Here is a 21,702-nt window from a genome sequence, read left to right as displayed (position 1 = left end):
CAGCATGAGCCCCCACACAGCCTCCTATATGCAGCATGAGCCCCCACACAGCCTCCTATATACAGCATGAGCCCCCACACAGCCTCCTATATACAGCATGAGCCCCCACACAGCCTCCTATATACAGCATGAGCCCCCACACAGCCTCCTATATACAGCATGAGCCCCCATAAAACTCCTATATTACAGCAGTAGCTGCATATAACTTGCTACATAGGTTATGAGCCCATACACAAGATAAAAAAAATACTCACATCGTTCCCATTACCCGGTGTTCTGCTGCAATGACCCTCTGCACAGCAGACACACTAATGTGTGGTCATTGCATCTGCTGTGTCTCACACTGGTGGAAAAAGGAGCCACCACCATGTTTCACTGTAAGCAGTGTGTTCTTTGCTAGCCTACAGCAGTCGGATGTCTAGAAAGGTATGCCATAAAGGAAACCTCCAATGATGTGACCTGTTAACTTCTGAGCAGAGATCTGCGGTGGTACTGAAGGGAGAGTATGCCTCCATTTATGTTTTTAAACCAGTCATGCCTACAAAAACGTATTCAAGTGTTGGATAATATTCTTAACTTTGATCTAGCGACATATGCTGCCAACTATATCACTCGGAGCATTCGATGCTTGTGTATCTTTTTATTTCCTTCATCTTGTTTGTATAAAGTAATGACCTTGTACCGCTCTCTTGACAGCCCAGGAGTATTAGTTTATTCCTTGAGGGAAATGGCACTAAGATTCCTCAGGAAGGCTGCGCAGAAGCTGGAGTCTGGCTATGTATTACATCTGCAGCAGGTCATAACAGCCAGAAGGGCTCTACTAAGTACTAAAGATGATGCTGAACAATCCGGAGACGGTGGTAGTCACTAAAAGTGGCATTTTGTGCTGAATTTGGGATATATTTTATTTATTATTTAAACTGCAATGGGGGGGGGGGGTGAAAAATTTCGATTTCGGCTGTATTATAAATATAGAATTACATTTAAAATTACATTTTTTAACAATAATCATCCCAAAATCATTAAAAGTCACCCACAGCGAATAATGATGGAGAGGATTAATTAGCTTGATTTACATGCTGATTTTCAGCACCTATTTCCAGGGTGTGAAACGCTGACGATAACAATTATGTATCCCTATAACACACTACATTTGTGCTTTTGATTCAATAACAAGTGAACATTACAGACACTTACCAAATGCTGTTAAGAATGAAAAATAGCTGAATAAAAATACATCCAAATGGTAAAATGCCTCCCATGATAATACCGGGGAAGGGTTTGGTAAAAAAAGACTGCGTGGGAATCTGACGAGGAATCTGATTCGTGCGGACGGGATGTTCCACTGCCTAAGAAAAGGAAAGTATGAAAGTCAGGCCTTTAAATCAGAAAGCTGCTCCTTTGTTACCAAATACATGATTATTAACCCCATAGCGACGGCCTAACGTCTCAAGACGTCGGAAAAACAGGGTACTTATTCTGTTCCGACGTCTTGAGACGTCAGGCCGGAAAAAGCTTGTAGCGCCCCCCAGTGACGAAAAATCTCGGGGGTTTCAGCTACCGGAGGTAGCTGAGACCCCCAAGATTATGAATCGGGGTGTTTTTTTTGGACCCCGTTAATGCGATCGCCGGTATACACCGTATACCGGCGACAACATTAAAAAAAAAAAATGGCCGGTAAAATTGATTTATTTCTCATCTGACGTGATCAAACATGTCAGATGAGAAATAAATATAATCCTCTAGTGCCCCCAAAGCCCCCGGTACCGGAGAGTCCCCCCACCACCCCTACCCCCCCCTCCGGAAAATCCAAGATGGCGCCGACGCGCGCTGAAAACTGCAGCCGCCGCCTCTGTATTCATTTCCCTCCGATCTGAAATGATCAAACATTTCAGATCGGAGGGAAATGTCCTCCCCCTGACCCCTCCTCCGGTACACCGGAGATCTCTGGTCCCCGGAGCCCCCTCCGGTTCTCCAGAGCCGCCTCCCCCCTCCCCCCTCCGGAGCGTGGAAAATGGCGGCCGCATTCATCCTACTCTTTCTGCCGCATGTGACACGTCACATGCGGCAGAAAGTTGTCCCCAGGTCCCCCCGTCACCCTCCGTCACCCCCCCCCAGCCCCCGGTCATACGTTACCTGTCTGCTGGTGCTCCGGCCCCGCGATCACGCCGCCTCCTTCTCTTGAATGCTGGCGGCGCATGCGCAGACAGCGGCTGTCAGCTGGATCCCTGCAAGCAGGGATCCTGCTGACGTCGCTGATGCACAGGCTCCACTGTGGACCGGGGGAGGGTGAGTGCAGTGATCTGCAGCCACACTCCTCACATGGAGAGGCTGCTGTTCCAGAAAATGGGGGGTACGTTCTGTGAGCGTGCCCCTCATATTCTGGAATGAGGTTACTGCAGGTCACTCTGCCCTAGGTTGGACCGGGGCAGTGTGAGTGCAGTATTCTCAGATTACTGCACCCACACTGCTCATGGAGAGCTTGCTCTTCCAGAAAATGGGGGATACGTTCCCTGAACGTGCCCCCCATATTCTAGAAGATCCAGAGACTGCGTGGGACCTCAAAAATGGATTACAGCGACCGAAATTTATTTATTTACAATAAATTGGTAAAAGAGGAATGTTTCGGGGAGTTTTTTTTCAAATAAATTTTTTTTTTGTCTTTATTTTTTTCTATTTCTTGACTGGGTTACTGATGTCGGGTATCTGTTCAGATGCCGTGACATCACTAACCACAGGGCTTGATGCCAGGTGACATTACAGCTGGTATCAACCCCATATATTACCCCGTCTGCCACCGCACCAGGGCGCGGGATGAGCTGGAGCGAAGCGCCAGGATTGGCGCATCTAATGGATGCGCCACTTCTGGGGCGGCTGCGGCCTGCTATTTTTAGGCTGGGGAAGAGTCCAATAACCATGGCTCTTCCCACCCTGAGAATACCAGACCCCAGCTGTCTGCTTCACCTTGGCTGGTGATCTAATTTGGGGGGACCCCACGTTTTTTTTTTTTTTTTTAAAAAACGCCTGGGGAGCCCTCCAAATTGATCACCAGCCAAGGTGAAGCTGTCAGCTGTGGTTTGCAGGCTACAGCTGTCTGCTTTACCCTAGCTGGCTATCAAAAATAGGGGGGACCCCACGTCGTTTATTTTAATTAATTTTTTGGGGGGCTAAATACAAGGCTAGGCACCCTTTAGTGCCACATGAAAGGCACTAAAGGGCGCCAGCTTAGAATATGCAGGGGGTGGGACGTTATATTTGTTTGACATCTATCCATTCATCCATTGTAGCATTTTAGGCTGTGCGCCCACAATCGGGATTTGCAGCGTTTTGGGCGCAGAGTGTTTTCCCTGCGTCCATAACGCTGCATTGTGCAGTAGAAGCACAGTGGAAGGATTTTTAGAAATCCCATGCCCAATGTGCTTGCCCAATGTACTTCTCTTCTCCGCAGCATAAACCGACCTGTGGCGCAGCTTCCCGAGCCTCAGCATGTCAATTTATGCTGCGGAGATGAGTGTTCTCTGCAGGTAGCATAGAGCTCCACAGCGGCCTGAACCCAAATCGTGGGCATGGGCAGCTGCGTTCTCCCGTGGACAACACTCACATCTCTGCAGGAGGCTGACACGGTGTACTAGACGCCGTGTCGCTGGATCATGGCCACATAGCCTAAAAGTGAGACATTTGTTGCTACAGCAACATTTTTGTGAAGTACCTGTGGATTCAAAATGCTTACTATACTCCTGAATAAAATCCAGTTTCCAAAATGGAGTCACTTGTGGGGGGTTTCGAATGTATAGGTACCCAAGGGGCCCTGCAAATGTGACATGGTGCCCGCAATTTATCTCAACTTTTCCAGAATTCAAATGGTACTCCTTCCATTCCAAGCCCTCCCATTTATCCAAACAGAGGTTTTTGGCCACATGTGGGGTATCCCTGTGCTCATAAGACATTGGATAACAACCTGTGGGGTCCACGGTTTGTTGTTGTCTCTTGAAAAAGTGAGAAATTTGATGCTGAAGCAACATTTTTGTGAAAAAAATGAAAATTTTCAATATGGCAACCTAAGCTTATCAAAATCTGTGAAGTATTCGTGGATTCAAACTGCTCACTATACACCTAGATAAAAGCCTTGAGGTGTCTTGTTTCCAGAATGGAGTCACTTGTGGGGGACAGCCACTGTTTAGGCACCTCAGGGGCTCTCCAAATGCAACCTGGCGTCCGCTATTGATTCCAGCCAATTTTGCAGTCAAATGGCACTCCTTCCCTTCCGAGCCCTGCTGTGCACCCAAACAGTTGATTTCCACCACATATAAGGTATCGCCAAACTCAGGAGAAATTGCACAATAAATGTTATGCTGAATATTTTCCTTTTACTCTTGTAAAAAAAAAAGCTACCTGGTTGAAATAACAATTTTGTGGTAAAATTTTATTTTTTTTTTTTCATGGCTCAACGTTATAAAATTCTGTGAAGCACCTGGGAGTTCAGGGTACTCACCAAACATCTAGATAAATTCCTTGAGGGGCCTAGTTTCCAAAATGGGGTCACTTGTGCGGGGTTTCTGCTGTTTAGGTACCTTAGGGGTCCTCCAAATGTGACATGGTGCCCGCAATCTTTTTCAGCCAAATTTCCTTTCCAAAATTCAAATATTGCCCCTTTCGTTCCAAGCCCTCCCATTTGTCCAAACAAAGGTTTCAGACCACATGTGAGGTATCACCGCGCTCATAAAAAAGTGGTTAACAAACCTTGAGGTCAAATTTTTGGAATTACCTCTTGAAAAAGTGAGAAAATTGATGCTAAAGCAACATTTTTGAGAAAATTATTAAAATTTTCAATATGACAACGTAACGTTAACAAAATCTGTGAAGTACCTGTGGATCTAAAATGCTCACTATACCCCTAGATAGAATCCTTGAGGGGTCTAGTTTCCAAAATGGTGTCACTTGTGAGGGATTTCTTCTGTTTAGGTACCTTAGCGGACCTGTAAATGCAACATGGTGCCCGCAATCTATTTCAGCCAAATTTGCTTTCCAAAATTCAAATATTGCTCCTTCTGTTCCGAGCTCTCCCATTTGTCCAAACAGAGGTTTCTGATCACATGTGGGGTATTGGCGCGTTCATAAGAAAGTGGGGAACAAGTTTTGGGGTCCATTTTGTTGTGTTATTTCTTCTAAAAGTGAATAAATTTGGGTTAGAGCAACATTTTTAGGTAAAATTTAATTTTTGCTTTTTTTTCATTCCACATTGCTTTTGTTCATGTGAAGCACCTGAAGGGTTAATAAACTTCTTGAACGTGGTTTTGAGTACTTTGGGGGGTGCAGTTTTTAGAATGGTGTCACTTTTGGGTATTTTCTATCATCTAGGCCTCTCAAAGTCACTTCAAATGTGATGTGGTCCCTAAAAAAATGGTTTTGTAAATTTTGATGTAAAAATGAGAAATCGCTGATAAACTTTGAACCCCTCTAACTTCCTAACAAAAAAAAATTTTGTTTCCAAAATTGGTCTGATGTAAAGTAGATAAGTGGGAAATGTTATTTATTAACTATTTTGGGTCACAGAAATCTCTGGTTTAACGGTATAAAAATTCAAAAGTTGAAAATTGCAAAATTTTCAAAATTTTTGCCAATATTCAATTTTTTTCATAAATAAACGCAAAAAATATTGTCCTAAATTTGGTACTAACATGAAGTCCAATATGTGACGAAAAAACAATCTCAGAATCACCGGGATCCGTTGAAGCGTTCTAGAGTTATAACCTCATAAAGTGACACTGGTCAGAATTGCAAAATTTGGTCTGGTCATTAAGGTGAAAATTAGCTCCGTCACTAAGGGGTTAAAGGGAACCTGTCAGCAGCTTTGGGGCCTATAAGCTGCGGCCACCACCACCAGTGAGCTCTTATATACAGCATTCTAACATGCTGTATATAAGAGCCCAGGCCGCTGTGTCGAACGTAATAATCACTTTATAATACTCACCTAAACGGTTGCTGCGGTGGAGTTGGGTCATATGGCAGTCTCCATTCTCCGGTGTCGACACCTCCCCTTTCGGCTATCTTTCCCATCCTTCTTCTGAAGCCAGGGTACATGACGCGTCCTACGTCATCCACATTCGCCGACATTGAGGTCCTGCGCAGGTACACTTGGATCTGCTCTGAGCAGGGCAGATCAAAGTATTGTAGTGCGCCTGCGCAGGACCGGCGAGTGATAGGACGCTACAGGCTTCAGAAAGATGACAAAGATAGCCGAAAGAGAAGGCGCCAGCACTGGAGAAAGGAGACGCCCATACGACCCAACTCCACCGCAGCGGCCATTTAGGTAAGTATTATAAAGTGATTTTTACGTTCTACATAGCGGCCTGGGCTCTTATATACAGCATGTTACAATGCTGTATATAAGAGCCCACTGGTGGTGGCCGCAGCTTATAGTCACCAAATCTGCTGACAGGTTCCCTTTAAGTTTCATCTGACAGTTATACTTGAGACCCCACAGATAAAGGGGCAGAAGGATTAAGGTTATGCAGGGCAATGCATAATTCATAGACTATTGAGTCGGAACGTCGCTCTCATGCCCATTGCTTGGAGCAATGGCTGGAAGTTTCCAGCTGCAGTGTCTGGATAGTTAGCAGTACTTATTTTTTTGGATCTTTTTGTAGCATATACTAATTTAACAAATTTTACCAAAAAATATTCTTTTACTAACTGGCAAACACTGAACAGAAGCTATATAATAGTGGAAATGTTGCATGGCTCACAAGAAAGAAAACGGCAATTGCCAAAAAAGAGAATTTTGTTTACTTACCGTAAATTCTTTTTCTTATAGTTCCGACATGGGAGACCCAAACCATGGGTGTATAGCTTCTGCCTCCAGAGGCCACACAAAGTACTACACTAAAAGTGTAGCTCCTCCCTCCGAGCATATACACTCCCTGGATGACAATCTACCCAATTCAGTGCAAAAGCTGAAGGAGGACATCCACCCATAAGTAGAGATAGAGTAAAACTCGGAATAACCGGAACTCTGACTACTAACAACAGCCGGTGAAACACACGGAACAAGAAAGCTGCCAACAGGCAACAGGGAGGGTGCTGGGTCTCCCATGTCGGAACTATAAGAAAAAGAATTTACGGTAAGTAAACAAAATTCTCTTTTTCTTTATCGTTCCTTATGGGAGACCCAAACCATGGGACGTTCCAAAGCAGTCCATGGGTGGGAATAAACCAAACTGAGAAGTAGGCAAAACCTAACTTCACAAATGGGCGACAGCCGCCTGAAGAATGCGTCTGCCCAAGCTCGCATCTGCCGAAGCATGAGCATGCACTTGGTAGTGCTTCGAAAAAGTGTGCAGACTGGACCACGTGGCAGCCTGACAAACCTGCTGAGCCGTAGCCTGGTGCCTGAAAGCCCAGGAGGCACCGACAGCTCTGGTCGAGTGCGCCTTAATCCCTGGCGGGGGAGGCACCTGAGAACACTGGTAGGCATCGGTGATAGCCGACCTGATCCAACGAGCTAGGGTCGGTTTAGAAGCAGCGAGACCCTTGCGCTGACCAGTGGTTAGCACAAAAAGTGAGGTGCACCGCCTAAAAACGGCGGTGCGTGACACATAGATTCGGAGCGCCCGCACCAAATCCAAGGTATGCAACGCCTTTTCAAAGCGATGCACAGGGGCCGGACAAAGAGAAGGCAATGAAATGTCCTGGTTAAGGTGGAAAGGAGACACCACCTTAGGGAGAAAGTCCGGAGACGGACGAAGAACCACCTTGTCTTGGTGAAACACCAAAAAGGGGGATTCCGAAGATAGCGCAGCCAAATCAGAAACTCTCCTGAGAGAAGTTATGGCTACTAGAAAAACAACTTTCTGTGAAAGTCTAAACAAGGGAACCTCCCTGAGAGGCTCAAAGGGGGGTTTCTGTAAGGCCGTGAGGACCAGATTAAGGTCCCAGGGATCCAAGGGCCGCCGGTAAGGAGGAATGATGTGAGATGCGCCCTGCATGAAGGTGCGCACCTGAGCCAGTCGGGCGATACGCCGCTGGAACAATACCGACAGAGCCGACACCTGTCCCTTGAGGGAATTGAGGGACAGTCCCAGCAGTAGACCGGACTGTAGAAAAGACAGGATGGTCGGCAAGGAGAACGGCCAAGGAGCATGGTCGGAAGAGCGACACCAGGACAGGAAAATCCTCCAAGTCCTGTGGTAAATCTTGGCCGAGGAAGACTTCCGAGCCTGAGTCATGGTGGAGATGACCTCAGAGGGAATGCCTGAAGCCGTCAGGATCCAGGACTCAAGAGCCACGCCGTCAATCTGAGAGCCGCAGAATTCTGGCGGAAGAACGGACCTTGAGAGAGAAGGTCTGGGCGGTCCGGGAGATGCCACGGCACCTCTACGGACAGACGGAGCAGGTCTGGGTACCAAGCTCGCCTGGGCCAGTCCGGAGCAATGAGTATGACTCGACGGCCCTCCATTCTGATCTTGCGCAGAACCCTGGGCAAGAGCGCTAGAGGGGGAAACACATAGGCTAGACGGAACTGAGACCAATCTTGAACCAGTGCGTCTGCTGCGAAGGCTTGAGGATCGTGGGAGCGAGCCACGTAAACCGGAACCTTGTTGTTGTGCCGGGATGCCATTAGATCCACTTCCGGAGTGCCCCACTTGCGGCAGATTGATCTGAACACTGACGGATGCAGGGCCCACTCGCCGCTGTCTACGGTTTGACGGCTGAGGTAATCGGCCTCCCAGTTTTCCACGCCTGGGATGTGGACTGCAGATATGGTGGACTTGGAGTCCTCCGTCCACTGGAGGATTCGTTGAACCTCCAACATCGCCAGACGGCTGTGAGTCCCGCCCTGGTGATTGATGTAGGCAACCGCTGTCGCGTTGTCCGACTGAACTCGAATGTGCCTGCCCGCCAACAGGTGGTGAAAGGCTAGGAGAGCTAGAAACACAGCTCTGATCTCCAGCACATTGATCGAGAGGGCTGATTCGGACGGAGTCCAAGTGCCCTGTGCTCGGTGATGGAGAAATACTGCTCCCCAACCGGAGAGGCTGGCATCCGTGGTGAGGATCACCCAGGACGGAGTCAGGAAGGAGCGTCCCTGAGACAGAGAGAGGGGCCGAAGCCACCACTGAAGGGAGCTCCTGGTCTGTGACGACAGAGCCACCTGCCTGTGCAAGGAAGAGATCCGCTTGTCCCAACAGCGGAGAATGTCCAGCTGCAGGGGACGCAGATGGAACTGAGCAAAGGGGACCGCTTCCATGGACGCCACCATCTGACCCAGCACCTGCATGAGGTGTCTGATGGAATGACGGCGGTGCCTCAGCAGAGAGCGCACCGCCAGACGAAGGGACTGCTGTTTGACTAAGGGCAACTTGACAAGTGCCGGCAGAGTCTCGAATTGCATCCCTAGGTACAAAAGCACCTGGGTCGGGGTCAGAGTGGACTTGGGCAGGTTGACAAGCCACCCGAACTGAACTAGCGTGGCGAGAGTGAGAGAGACACTCCGCTGGCAGTCTGCACTGGATGAGGCCTTGACTAGAAGGTCGTCCACGTAAGGAATCACTGCCAACCCCTGGAGGTGCAGGACCGCAACCACTGCTGCCATGACCTTGGTGAATACTCGAGGGGCTGTGGCTAAGCCGAAGGGGAGAGCCACGAATTGGAAATGTTCCTCTCCGATCGCAAAGCGTAGCCAACGCTGGTGTGAAACCGCAATAGGCACATGCAGATAGGCATCTCTGATGTCGATGGATGCCAGAAAATCTCCTTGGGTCATTGAGGCAATGACCGATCTCAGAGATTCCATGCGAAAATGCCGCACCTGAACATGCTTGTTGAGAAGCTTGAGATCCAGGATGGGCCGGAAGGAACCGTCCTTCTTGGGAACTAGAAAGAGGTTTGAGTAGAAACCTCTGAACCGTTCCCGGGCGGGAACTGGAATAATTACCCCGTTGGCCTGCAGGGATGACACGGCCTGAGAGAAGGCGGCGGCCTTGGAGCAGGGGGGGGGTGGACAGAAAAAATCTGTTTGGCGGGCTGGAAGAAAATTCTATCCTGTAGCCGTGGGAGATGATATCCCGCACCCACTGATCGGAGACGTGTTGCAACCACACGTCGCCAAAGTGGGAGAGCCTGCCACCGACCAAGGACGTTGCTGGCGCGGCCAGATAGTCACGAGGAGGCTGCCTTAGTGGCAGCGGCTCCTCCGGTCTTTTGAGGACGCGGCTTTGCGCGCCAGTTGGATTTACGATCCTTGGCTGCGGTAGTGGACGAGGCCGAGGGCTTAGAGGATGACCAGTTAGAGGAACGAAAGGAACGAAACCTCGATTGGTTCCTGCCCTGGACAGGTTTCTTGGCTTTAGTTTGTGGCAAGGAAGTACTCTTCCCGCCAGTAGCTTCCTTAATTATGTCATCCAGCTGTTCCCCGAACAGCCGGGACCCAGCAAAGGGGAGACTCGCAAGGTACTTCTTAGAGGAAGCATCTGCTTTCCACTCTCGAAGCCACAAGATCCTGCGGATCGCGAGGGAGTTAGCGGAGGCCACCGCCGTGCGGTGAGAAGCCTCCAGGATGGCAGACATGGCGTAGGATGCAAAAGCCGAAGCTTGAGAAGTTAAGGCATCCGTCTCAGGAATAGAGTCCCTGGAGAGGGAATGAATCTCCGCCAGAGAGGCAGAGACTGCCTTAAGAGCCCACACTGCCGCAAAAGACGGGGAGAACGAGGCTCCTGCCGCCTCATATACAGACTTGGCCAGAAGGTCAACCTGGCGGTCAGTGGGATCCTTAAGAGAAGTGCCATCAGCCACAGCTACGACTGTGCGGGCTGAGATTCTGGACACCGGAGGGTCTACCTTTGGGGACTGGGCCCAGTCCTTAACAACCTCTGGTGGAAAAGGAAAACGGTCATCTGAACTACGCTTCGGAAAACGTTTGTCAGGACAGGCCCTGGGCTTGTTGACAGTGGTGTGAAAGCTGGAGTGGTTAAAAAAAACATACTCCTAGGTTTCTTAGGAGAGGTAAACTGGTGTACCTCTACCAGAGAGGCTTGTTCCTCTGACTCTGGTGGATTGAGGTTCAGTACGGAGTTAATGGACGCAATCAAGTCACTAACATCCGCATCACCCTCAGACAAGTCAATGGGGTACATAGAGGCAGCGTCTGAGCCCACAGTAAACGAATCCTCCTCGCCCTGCACCTCGGCTTGTGAATCAGAGCCGTGGGACGAGGAAGGAGAAGGTTCCCTGCGTCTCCGTTTAGGGGGACGGGGTCCTAGGACATGCTCTGAGTGCTCTGCAGAGCTCGGAGCCGCAGAGGCACCCTGAGAAGGGGGCTGATGCATGGACAGCAGTGTCCGGGACAGCTGCCCCATGGAGTCGGCAAAAGACTGGGAAATAGCTTGTGAAAAGGAAGCTACCCAAGCCGGGGGTTCAGCCACCGGGGCCAGAGCAGCCGGAGGGACCACTGAGGAAGCTCCAGGCTGAGACACAAACATGTTAGCACAGGCATCACAATGTGGGTATGTGCTTGGCTCTGGCAGAATGAGCTTACATGCAGTGCATATAGCGTACATGTTAGCAGCCTTGCTTCGGGTGACAGACATGCTGCTGAGGTGGAAGCTCTGCAGCAAGAATACACTCCTGTAGAATGCCCTGAGAGTGTAATAAAAGTCCACAACCGAAGGTTGTGGCTTACCAGCCCGCTCTCTGTGTGCCCTCCGGATTCCACCGCTCAAAGACCCTGTGAAGAGTCAGACTTCCTGACAGTATGCAGCATCCAGCGCCTTCCAGTGTAAGAACGCTGAGAAAATGGCGCTGGGAGAAGGATGGGGGGCGTGTATAAGCCCAAGAGCGGGAAAAACGGAGGGCAGAGAGATACAGGGAGAGATACAGGGGAGGGAACATCTCCCCGGAGAGGAGTGCCCTCCCCTCTGCTGGTCGGGCGGTGGGCGGCGCTGTATGCAAAACATGCAGAGAAGCCGAAACCGAAACTAGGCCCAAACTGAAGCCGGGGCCTAGATTTTAAAATGCGGCCGACGAGCAGGCACCTTCGGCGCGGTTCTCAGGGAAAACCCCCAGAACCGGCCGGAATTTACAGTAACGCTAAAGCACATACTGTCCCCCCAATAAAAGTACCCGGGACCCCTGAAAAAACGTCTCAATACTTAGCTTTTGAGACGCAGGGCCATGTCCCTGAGTGGGGGTTAACGCTCCTTCCAGCAGGGACCAGACAGGGCTGCGGATGGAGACCGGCCTTCTGCAAGCAGAGAGGACCGTGGAGGCTCCCACTTCAAACAGAACCTCGACAGAGGATGCGAAGGAGCGCGGCATGTGAAGGCTCCAGCCTTATAAAGTCAGTCAACCTTAACAGCACCCGACAGAATGGGGTGTGAAGGGACATGCCGGGAGTCCAGACTGGACCCGCTTTTCTTCCAAATCTTTAAAATTAAAATAAAAAAATATCAGAGAATGCAAGTGTGTGATCCTCCTGAAACACAAAGCATTGAACTGGGTAGATTGTCATCTACAATGTTAGAACACTGTATATAAGAGCCCACTGGTGGTGGCCGCAGCTTATAGGCCCCAAAGCTGCTGACAGGTTCCCTTTAAGCACTTGTGTCCCGTTATGTCAGCGATTAGTGCCTCTATCGGCAGTCAGACCCCATTGACCAGAAGATCCGACCTGCGATGACAGATCCAGTAGTGATGAGCGAGCACTCCCATGCTCGGTGCGCATTAAGAGCAATTGGATGCGCTATTAGGTGTGATTCGAGTACTAGAGTATAATAGAAATCAATGGGGAACTTGGTCATTTTTCCAAAAGATTTCCAAGAAAAATACTCGAGTTCCCCATTGACTGCCGTTATACTCAGGTACTCTAGTCCCGCCATCAGAGCATCCAACTGCTTTTAACGCTAACCGAGCTCCCGAGCATTGTAGTGCTCATTCATCACTACAGGTTAGTAGTTTTCTCTGCCTATTTTAAGGATAAGGATGCCTGAAGAAAGGAGCAGATTCTAAATACCAGATTAGAGATAGGAGAATTGTTTGGCCGGACTCCAGTCCATCAGTCAGGTGAGTGATGTGTGACCGCTAGGCAGGAGCTCTGCAAATCTCCTTACATCACGATTGCGGTGTAATGCTCACACACGATCACACCATTCTGGCTAATCTATAGAAGAGGCAGGAAGGCAGGGCGTCAAGATATTCACATGCACATAAGGGTGGCACGGTAGCTCAGTGGTTAGCACTGTATGGTGGCTCAGTGGTTAGCACTGGAGCCTTGCAGCGCTGGGGTCCTGGGTTCTAGTCCCACTAAGGACAACATCTGCAAGGAGCTTGCATGTCCTCAGTGTTTGTGTGGGTTTCCTCCCACACTCCAAAAACATACTGATAGGGAATTTAGATTGTGAGCCCCAATAGGGACAGTGTTGCCAATGTATGTAAAGCGCTGTGGAATTAATAGCGCTATATACAGGGCTGTATTTTGCCTTCGTGCTGCCCTAGGCACTTTAAGTGGTCGCGCCCCTTAGTGACAACGTAAAACTGAGTTTTCGCACACGACATCTGTTTAAGGCAGATCTACTCTGTAGCACACTTTAAAAAGTATCAATAAGAAACGAACCCCCCCCCCCAATGGGAATCACCACAGGCACATCAAAACATAGCATGAGTATAAAATATTCCCACCACACCGTCCCCACTTATATACTGTGACTGTGACACTGCCCCTAATAAACACCACACTGCCCTCCCTTATAAACTACTGTATATCCACCACATCTTCCTCGATTATGAAATATGATCTGTACATTGTGAGGAGGGAGCAGCATGATGTGAGGACAATGTCCCATGCATGCTGCCCCCTCCTCACAATATCCCATGCATGCTGCCCCCTCCTCACAATGTCCCATGCATGCTGCCCCCTCCTCACAATGTCCCATGCATGCTGCCCCCTCCTCACAATGTCCCATGCATGCTGCTCCCTCGTCACAATGTCCCATGCTTGCTGCCCCCTCCTCACAATGTCCCATGCTTGCTGCCCCCTCCTCACAATGTCCCATGCATGCTGCCCCCTCCTCACGATGTCCCATGAATGCTGCCCCCTCCTCACAATGTCCCTTGCATGCTGCCCCCTCCTCACAATGTCCCATGCATGCTGCCCCCTCCTCACAATGTCCCATGCATGCTGCCCCCTCCTCACAATGTCCCATGCATGCTGCTCCCTCCTCACAATGTCCCTTGCATGCTGCCCCCTCCTCACAATGTCCCTTGCATGCTGCCCCCTCCTCACAATGTCTTATGCATGCTGCCCCCTCCTCACAATGTCCCATGCATGCTGCCCCCTCCTCACAATGTCCCATGCATGCTGCCCCCTCCTCACAATGTCCCATGCATGCTGCTCTCTCCTCACAATGTCCCATGCATGCTGCCCCCTCTTCACAATGTCCCATGCATGCTGCTCCCTCCTCACAATGTCCCATGCATGCTGCCCCTCCTCACAATGTCCCATGCATGCTGCTCCCTCCTCACAATGTCCCATGAATGCTGCTCCCTCCTCACAATGTCTCATGCATGCTGCCCCCTCCTCACAATGTCTCATGTATGCTGCTCCCGCCTCACAATGTCCCATGCATGCTGCTCCCTCCTCACAATGTCCCATGAATGCTGCTCCCTCCTCACAATGTCTCATGCATGCTGCCCCCTCCTCACAATGTCTCATGTATGCTGCTCCCGCCTCACAATGTCCCATGCATGCTGCTCCCTCCTCACAATGTCCCATGCATGCTGCTCCCTCCTCACAATGTCCCATGAATGCTGCTCCCTCCGCACAATGTCTCATGCTTGATGCTCCCTCCTCACAATGTCCCATGCATGCTGCTCCTTCCTCACAATGTCCCATGCATGCTGCTCCCTCCTCACAATGTCTCATGCATGCTGCCCCCTCCTCAGTGTCCCATGCATGCTGCCCTCTTCTCACAATGTCTCATGCATGCTGCCCCCTCCTCAGTGTCCCATGCATGCTGCCCCCTTCTCACAATGTCCCATGCATGCTGTCCCTCTCCATGAGCTCCTAATGCTGCCTTCCTCTTTTCCATAATGAGACCTTCATGTTGCCCCACTCATGCTAAGACCACCACACTAACGCTTATGCTGAGACCCCCCCCACACACACTACCCCACTCTTGATATTGACTCCCCTACATTGCTCCACTCCATACTGATCCCACACATGCTGCCCCTTCTTCACAATGAGCTCCCAATGCTGCCCCCTCTTATTCTGAGTCCTTACACTCCCCCCACCCAATCGATTTTGTCATTGCACTATCCCTCATCCCTTGTCCTCTGTCTCTAGCATTAGCCCCTCTCTCCCACTCCCCCAGCATCAGCCTCTCTCCCCCAGCATCAGCCTATATCTTCCCTCAGCATCAGCCTCTCTTCCCCAGTCTCAGCCTTTGCCTCCCCCCAGCCTCAGCCTGCCCCAGTCTCCGCCTCAGCCTCCCTCCAGCCTCCCTCCAGTCTCAGCCTCAGCCTCCCTCCAGTCTCAGCCTCAGCCTCCCTCCAGCCTCCCCCCAGTCTCTGCCTCTGCCTCCCTCCAGCCTCCCCCCAGTCTCTGCCTCCCTCCAGCCTCCCCCCAGTCTCAGCCTCAGCCTCCCTTCAGTCTCAGCCTCAGCCTCCCTCCAGCCTCCCCCCAGTCTCAGCCTCAGTCTCCCTCCAGCCTCCCCCCAGTCTCAGCCTCCCTCCAGTCTCAGCCTCTGCCTCCCTCCAGCCTCCCCCCAGTCTCTGCCTCTGCCTCCCTCCAGCCTGCCCCCAGTCTCTGACTCTGCCTCCCTCCAGCCTGCCCCCAGTCTCTGCCTCCCTCCAGCCTCCCCCCCAGTCTCTGCCTCTGCCTCCCTCCAGCTTCCCCCCAGTCTCAGCCTCTGCCTCTCTCCAGCCTCCCCCCAGTCTCAGCCTCTGCCTCCCTCCAGCCTCCCCCCAGTCTCTGCCTCTGCCTCCCTCCAGCCTCCCCCCAGTCTCTGCCTCAGTCTCCCTCCAGCCTCCCCCCAGTCTCAGCCTCTGCCTCCCTCCAGCCTCCCCACAGTCTCAGCCTCCCTCCAGCCTCCCCCCAGTCTCTGCCTCCCTCCAGCCTCCCCCCAGTCTCAGCCTCAGCCTCCCTCCAGTCTCAGCCTCAGCCTCCCTCCAGCCTCCCCCCAGTCTCAGCCTCCCTCCAGTCTCAGCCTCTGCCTCCCTCCAGCCTCCCCCCAGTCTCTGCCTCTGCCTCCCTCCAGCCTGCCCCCAGTCTCTGACTCTGCCTCCCTCCAGCCTCCCCCCAGTCTCTGCCTCTGCCTCCCTCCAGCCTCAGCCTCTGCCTCTCTCCAGCCTCCCCCAGTCTCAGCCTCTGCCTCCCTCCAGCCTCCCCCCAGTCTCTGCCTCTGCCTCCCTCCAGCCCCCCCCCCCCAGTCTCTGCCTCTGCCTCCCTCCAGCCTCCCCCAGTCTCAGCCTCTGCCTCCCTCCAGCCTCCCCACAGTCTCAGCCTCTGCCTCCCTCCAGTCTCAGCCTCTGCCTCCCTCCAGCCTCCCCCCAGTCTCAGCCTCTGCCTCTCTCCAGTCTCAGCCTCTGCCTCCCTCCAGCCTCCCCCCAGTCTCAGCCACTGCCTCCCTCCAGTCTCAGCCTCTGGCTCCCTCCAGCCTCCCCCCAGTCTCAGCCTCTGCCTCCCTCCAGCCTCCCCCCAGTCTCAGCCTCTGCCTCCCTCCAGTATCTGCCTTTGCCGCCTCCCCCCCCCGCATGCGCAGATCTCTGGTCTGCATTAGAGACACTCCCACGCTCCTTATGAATCCACTTACCTGCTCCAGTGCCCGCCGCCATCTTCCTGGCTCATGTGAGTATCCTCTTCTGACACCGGCTTCCATCACGGCGTCCTCCGCGGCGTCCTGCTGTGAGCTCTGCATGTGACGTCCACACAGCAGTGGACGCAGCACAGAGGAAGGAGCTGATTGGCGCGCGCCTGTGACCCCGGAAGTGCAGGCGCCGGCAGTTCCGGGGTCAATCAGCTCCCTGTGCTCGGCGGCCACAAAAAAAAAAAAAAAATGTAAAAAAAAAAAAAAAAAAAAAAATTTTTTTTTTTTTTTGCTGCCAGAAGGTGCCGCCCCTCACAATCTGCCGCCCTAGGCACCGGACCACGGGTGCCTAATGGTAAATACGGCCCTGGCTATATAAATGAATAAATATTATATTATTATGCCTTAAATCGAGCAGTCACAGATCACTGACCTGGCCCATAGACTGGAGACCTGCAAACCCATCTCTACTACAGACCTTTAAGGCTATGTGCGCACTAGAAATGTGAAGTTTCTCAAGAAAATTTCTTGAGAAACTTCTGCCAGTGAAAGATTTCCGGACCTGCGGAAAAATCCGCACCAAATCCGGATGCGGTTTTGCCGCGGATTTGCCGCGGATTTACCGCAGGTTTGTCCCTGCAATAAATAATAAAGATAATCGATAGACAGATAATGGATAGAGGGATAGATGAATAGATGAATAGATAGATAGAGGGATAGATAGATAGATGAATAGATGAATAGATAGATAGATAGAGGGATAGATAGAGGGATAGATAGATAGAGGGATAGATAGATAGAGGGATAGATAGATAGATAGATGAGAAAAACCTATATAATGTTCCACCTCCCTGCATTTTCTAAGCTGGCACCCTTTAGTGACTTTCATGTGGCACTAAAGGGTGCTTAGCCTTGTATTTAGCCATAAAATAAATAAATAATTAAAAAAAACCGACGTGAGGTCCCCCCGTATTTTGTAGCCAGCTTGGGTAAAGCAGACGGCTGCAGCCTGCAGACCACCGCTGGCAGCTTCACCTTGGCTGATAATCCAAAACAGTGGGCACCCCACGCTGTTATTTTAAATTATATAAATAATTTAAAACAAAAAACGTGCGGTCCCCCCCATATTGGATCACCAGCCAAGGTAAAGCGGACAGCTGGGGTCTGATATTCTCAGACTAGGGAGGTCCACTGTTATTGGACACTCCCCAGCCTAAAAATAGCAGGCCGCAGCCGCCCCAGAAGTGGCGCATCCATTAGACGTGCCAATCCTGGCGCTTTGCCCCAGCTCATCCCGCGCCCTGGTGCGTTGGCAAACGGGGTAATATATGGGGTTGATGCCAGATGTGTAATGCCACCTGGCATCAAGCCCTGGGGTTGGTGAGGTCAGGCGTCTATCAGATACCCGACATCACCAACCCAGTCAGTAATAATTAAAAAATAGACAACAAAAAAAGTTTTATTTGAAAAAACACTCCCCACACAGCCTCTTTAACCAATTTATTGAAAAGAACAATCAATCCACGTCCGGCGTAATCCAATAAGGGGGGGGTCCCACGGCGATCCATACCATAGTCACTGTCCCAGTCAATGAAGAACAGAATGTTCCCCATTGGCTGGGAGAGCAATGCAGTGACCTGAGCTAACATCAATAGGTTAGCTCAGGTCACTGCAGGGGATGACGAGCGCTGCCATCAAAAGCATAGATGAGATCATTACCTTCTGTGATCATCTCCTGTACTGCTGACGTCAGCGCTGTCACTGACTTCTATGCCCGCCGCGTTGTCAGAAGTATCGCGAGAGCCCGTGACGTCACCGCTAGTGACAGTCTCGGGCCGCTCGCGAGACGGGCATAGACAGCAGTGACCGCGGTGACGTCAGGAGGCAGGAGATCGTCACAGCAGGTAATGATCTCACCTCCTGACAGCAGCGATCGTCATCCCCGCGGCTCCCAGCACTGCAGGATGTCAGTGTCTGCCTGCGCTGCCGCGTGACAGGCTGCTGATACTGCGGGCAGACACTGACACCCTGCAGTGCAGTGTCAGTGTCTGCTTGTGTCAGTGTCTGCCTGCGCTGCAGCGTGACAGGCTGCTGACACTGCGGGCACACACTGACACCCTGCAGGGCAAGCAGCCGCGAGGCCGGAGCAGGACACAGACTGCACGGGCACCTGGAGGTCGCACGGAAGTGCTTCTGTGCGGCGTCCAGGGAGTGTGACGTCTGTGTTTACTCTGCTCCGCTTCATCTTCCTGGCATAATGACATCGCTTCCTGCAAAACCGCAGGCAGCGATGTACACTACCGCAGGTAAATCGCGGCTATTCCGGTGGTATACCGCACATCATTGCTAACTGCGGAATACCCCCGGAATACCCCCGGTACCTGCGGAAATTAATGGACATGCACATTTTCTCAAGAAAGTTTCTCGAGAAAATTTTCTCAAGAAATTTTCTTGAGAAAAATCCGCACAGTGCGCACAGCTATTTTTTTTTCTCATTGAATTTCATGGGAAAGGTCTGCACAAAGATTGCAGACATTTCTCAAGAAATTTCCGGGGCAAATCCGCGGGTAAATCCGCAGGTAAAAAGCTCTAGTGCGCACATAGCCTAATAGAGCAGGTCACACATGTGCAGGAAAGGTTACATACTCTGGATGAATGGGTCCGCAGTAGGGGGACCTCAGCAACCGGACATTATCCTGTGGAGTGGTGGAACAATCCCTTTAACCCCTTCAGCCCCCGGGCACTTTCCATTTTTGCGTTTTTGTTTTTTGCTCCCCTTCTTCCGAGAGCCGTAACTTTTTTATTATTCCGTCAATCTTGCCATATGAGGGCTTGTTTTTTGCAGGACGAGTTGTACTTTTAAATGAAACCATAGTTTTTACCATATAGTGTACTGGAAAACAGCAAAAAAATTCCAAGTGTGGAAAAACTGCAAAAAAAGTGTCATCGCACAATAGTTTTTGGGATGTTTTATTCACTGTGTTCACTATATGATCAAACTGATGTATCTATGTGATGCCTCAGGTCAGTGCGAGTTTGTAGACACCAAACATGTATAGATTTACTTGCATCTAAGGGGTTGAAAAAAATTCACAAGTTTGTCCAATAAAAGTGGCGCACGTTTTGCGCCATTTTCCGAAACCCGTAGCGTTCTTATTTTTTGGGATCTGTGGCTCAGTGATGGCTTATTTTTTCGTATCGAGCTGAGGTTTCTAATGGTACTATTTTTGCTCAGATGCTACGTTTTGATCGCCTGTTATTGCATTTTGCGTAAAACTTGCAGCGACCAAAAAACGTAATTTTGGCGTTTCGAATTGTTTTGCCGCTACGCCGTTTACCAATCAGATTAATTGATTTTATATTTTGATAGATCGGGCATTTCTGAACGCGGCGATACCAAATATGTGTATATTTATTTATTTTTTAACCCTTTAATTTTCAATGAGGGGAAAGGGGGGTGATTTGAACTTTTAGGTTTTGTTTTTTTTTTTATTTAAAACTTTTTTTTTCACTTTTTTTTATTTTACTACTCCCCCTAGGGGGTTATAGCAATCAGCAATCCGATCGCTGATCGCTATCTGCTGATCACAGCTATACCGCTGTAATCAGCAGATTCAGTCACTTTGGTTTTCCCTCTGCTCTCGGCCGAGGGAAAACGAAAGTGAAACATCGTAGCAGCAGGCGTCATCACATGACCCTGTGCTACGATGGCAACCACCGATAGTCACGTGATAACACACATGACTTCCGGTGGGGGCGGCGGTAAGTAACAAACATGGCTGCACGCATTTAAATCTTGCTGCCAGACTTTGGCAGCAGGATTAAAGGGGTTAATGGCCGCGGGTGGAAGCGATTCCACCCGCGGCTAGCAGGCACACATGTCAGCTGTTGAAAACAGCTGATGTGTGCCGATCCACGCCGCCTGCCCGCGGCAGGGGGCGGGGCTTAACGGGACACGATCCTGGACGGATAGATCCGTCCAAGGTCGTGAAGGGGTTAAATTGAATCTATCATCAGTTTTTGTTTCCCCATCTGAGAGCAGCATAATGTAGAGACAGAGACCCTGATTCCAGTAATGTGTCACTTACTGAGCTGTTTGCTGTCATTTTGAAAAAAAACAAACTTTTCTCTGCTGCAGATCTAGCAGTTATACAGAGCCCACGAATATGCTGGACTACCTGCAGCACACCAAGTAGTCCTCTAATGCCTAGGACACGGCGAGAAAAACGGTGCGAGTGGAATGCGATAAAAAAAACAAACAAAAAAAACGCATTCCACTCGGACCAATATTGCTCTATGGGGCATCTCCCATGAGCGATTATTTTCTCTGCCTTAATCGGACCAAGAAAACAATCGCAGAATGGTGGGATGTAATCCTGTTCCACTCGCACCCATACAAGTCTAAGAGACGATCGAAACATTGTATTGCTCTCGCATTACAGCGGTGTAACGGGAGAGCAGTGTGATTCTCGCATCAGCCGGCAATGGAGTAGATAGGGAGATAAATCCCTCCCTCCTCTCCACAGTGCCGATCCTCCCCTCCGCAGCTGTGGTCTGATCGCATGATTGGATCACAGTCACATGACCCTTGGCTCCCGCTGTGCTGCGAGCGTGAGCCAAGTGTCATGCGAGGAGTCGCACATAACTCCGTGAGGCCTCAGCCTAATGATAATCTCCTGCTGATTAAACCAAAATGTTATTAAAACTACACTAAGCAGCCCAGTAAGCGACACATAGCCGGAATCAGGATCTCTGCCCCTACATTATGCTGCTCTCAGAGTATGTGGCAAAAACAGTTTACAAATTCCCTTTACCTTCTGTATGGGAGATGGAAATCTGTCAAAAAATGCTGATCAACAATTTATGGATTCTGGTGTGCCGACAATGCGGTCATTACATTGAT

General features: G+C 50.5%; 1 protein-coding gene across 1 annotated transcript in view; it reads right to left on the bottom strand.

The window, feature by feature from the left end:
- Positions 1 to 21,702, bottom strand: part of LOC142251194 (transmembrane 9 superfamily member 2-like) — a 175,669-nt gene that overhangs the window by 50,483 nt on the left and 103,484 nt on the right. Inside the window, exon 14 of the mRNA XM_075323765.1 lies at positions 1,198 to 1,349. Within this exon, the coding sequence (XP_075179880.1) occupies positions 1,198 to 1,349 (152 nt within the window). The remainder of the gene's footprint in view (positions 1 to 1,197; positions 1,350 to 21,702) is intronic.

The sequence above is a fragment of the Anomaloglossus baeobatrachus genome, chromosome 9 (genome assembly GCF_048569485.1).
Source record: "Anomaloglossus baeobatrachus isolate aAnoBae1 chromosome 9, aAnoBae1.hap1, whole genome shotgun sequence".
In the NCBI taxonomy this organism is placed as follows: domain Eukaryota; kingdom Metazoa; phylum Chordata; class Amphibia; order Anura; family Aromobatidae; genus Anomaloglossus; species Anomaloglossus baeobatrachus.
This window is presented reverse-complemented; position numbering and strand designations above follow the sequence as displayed.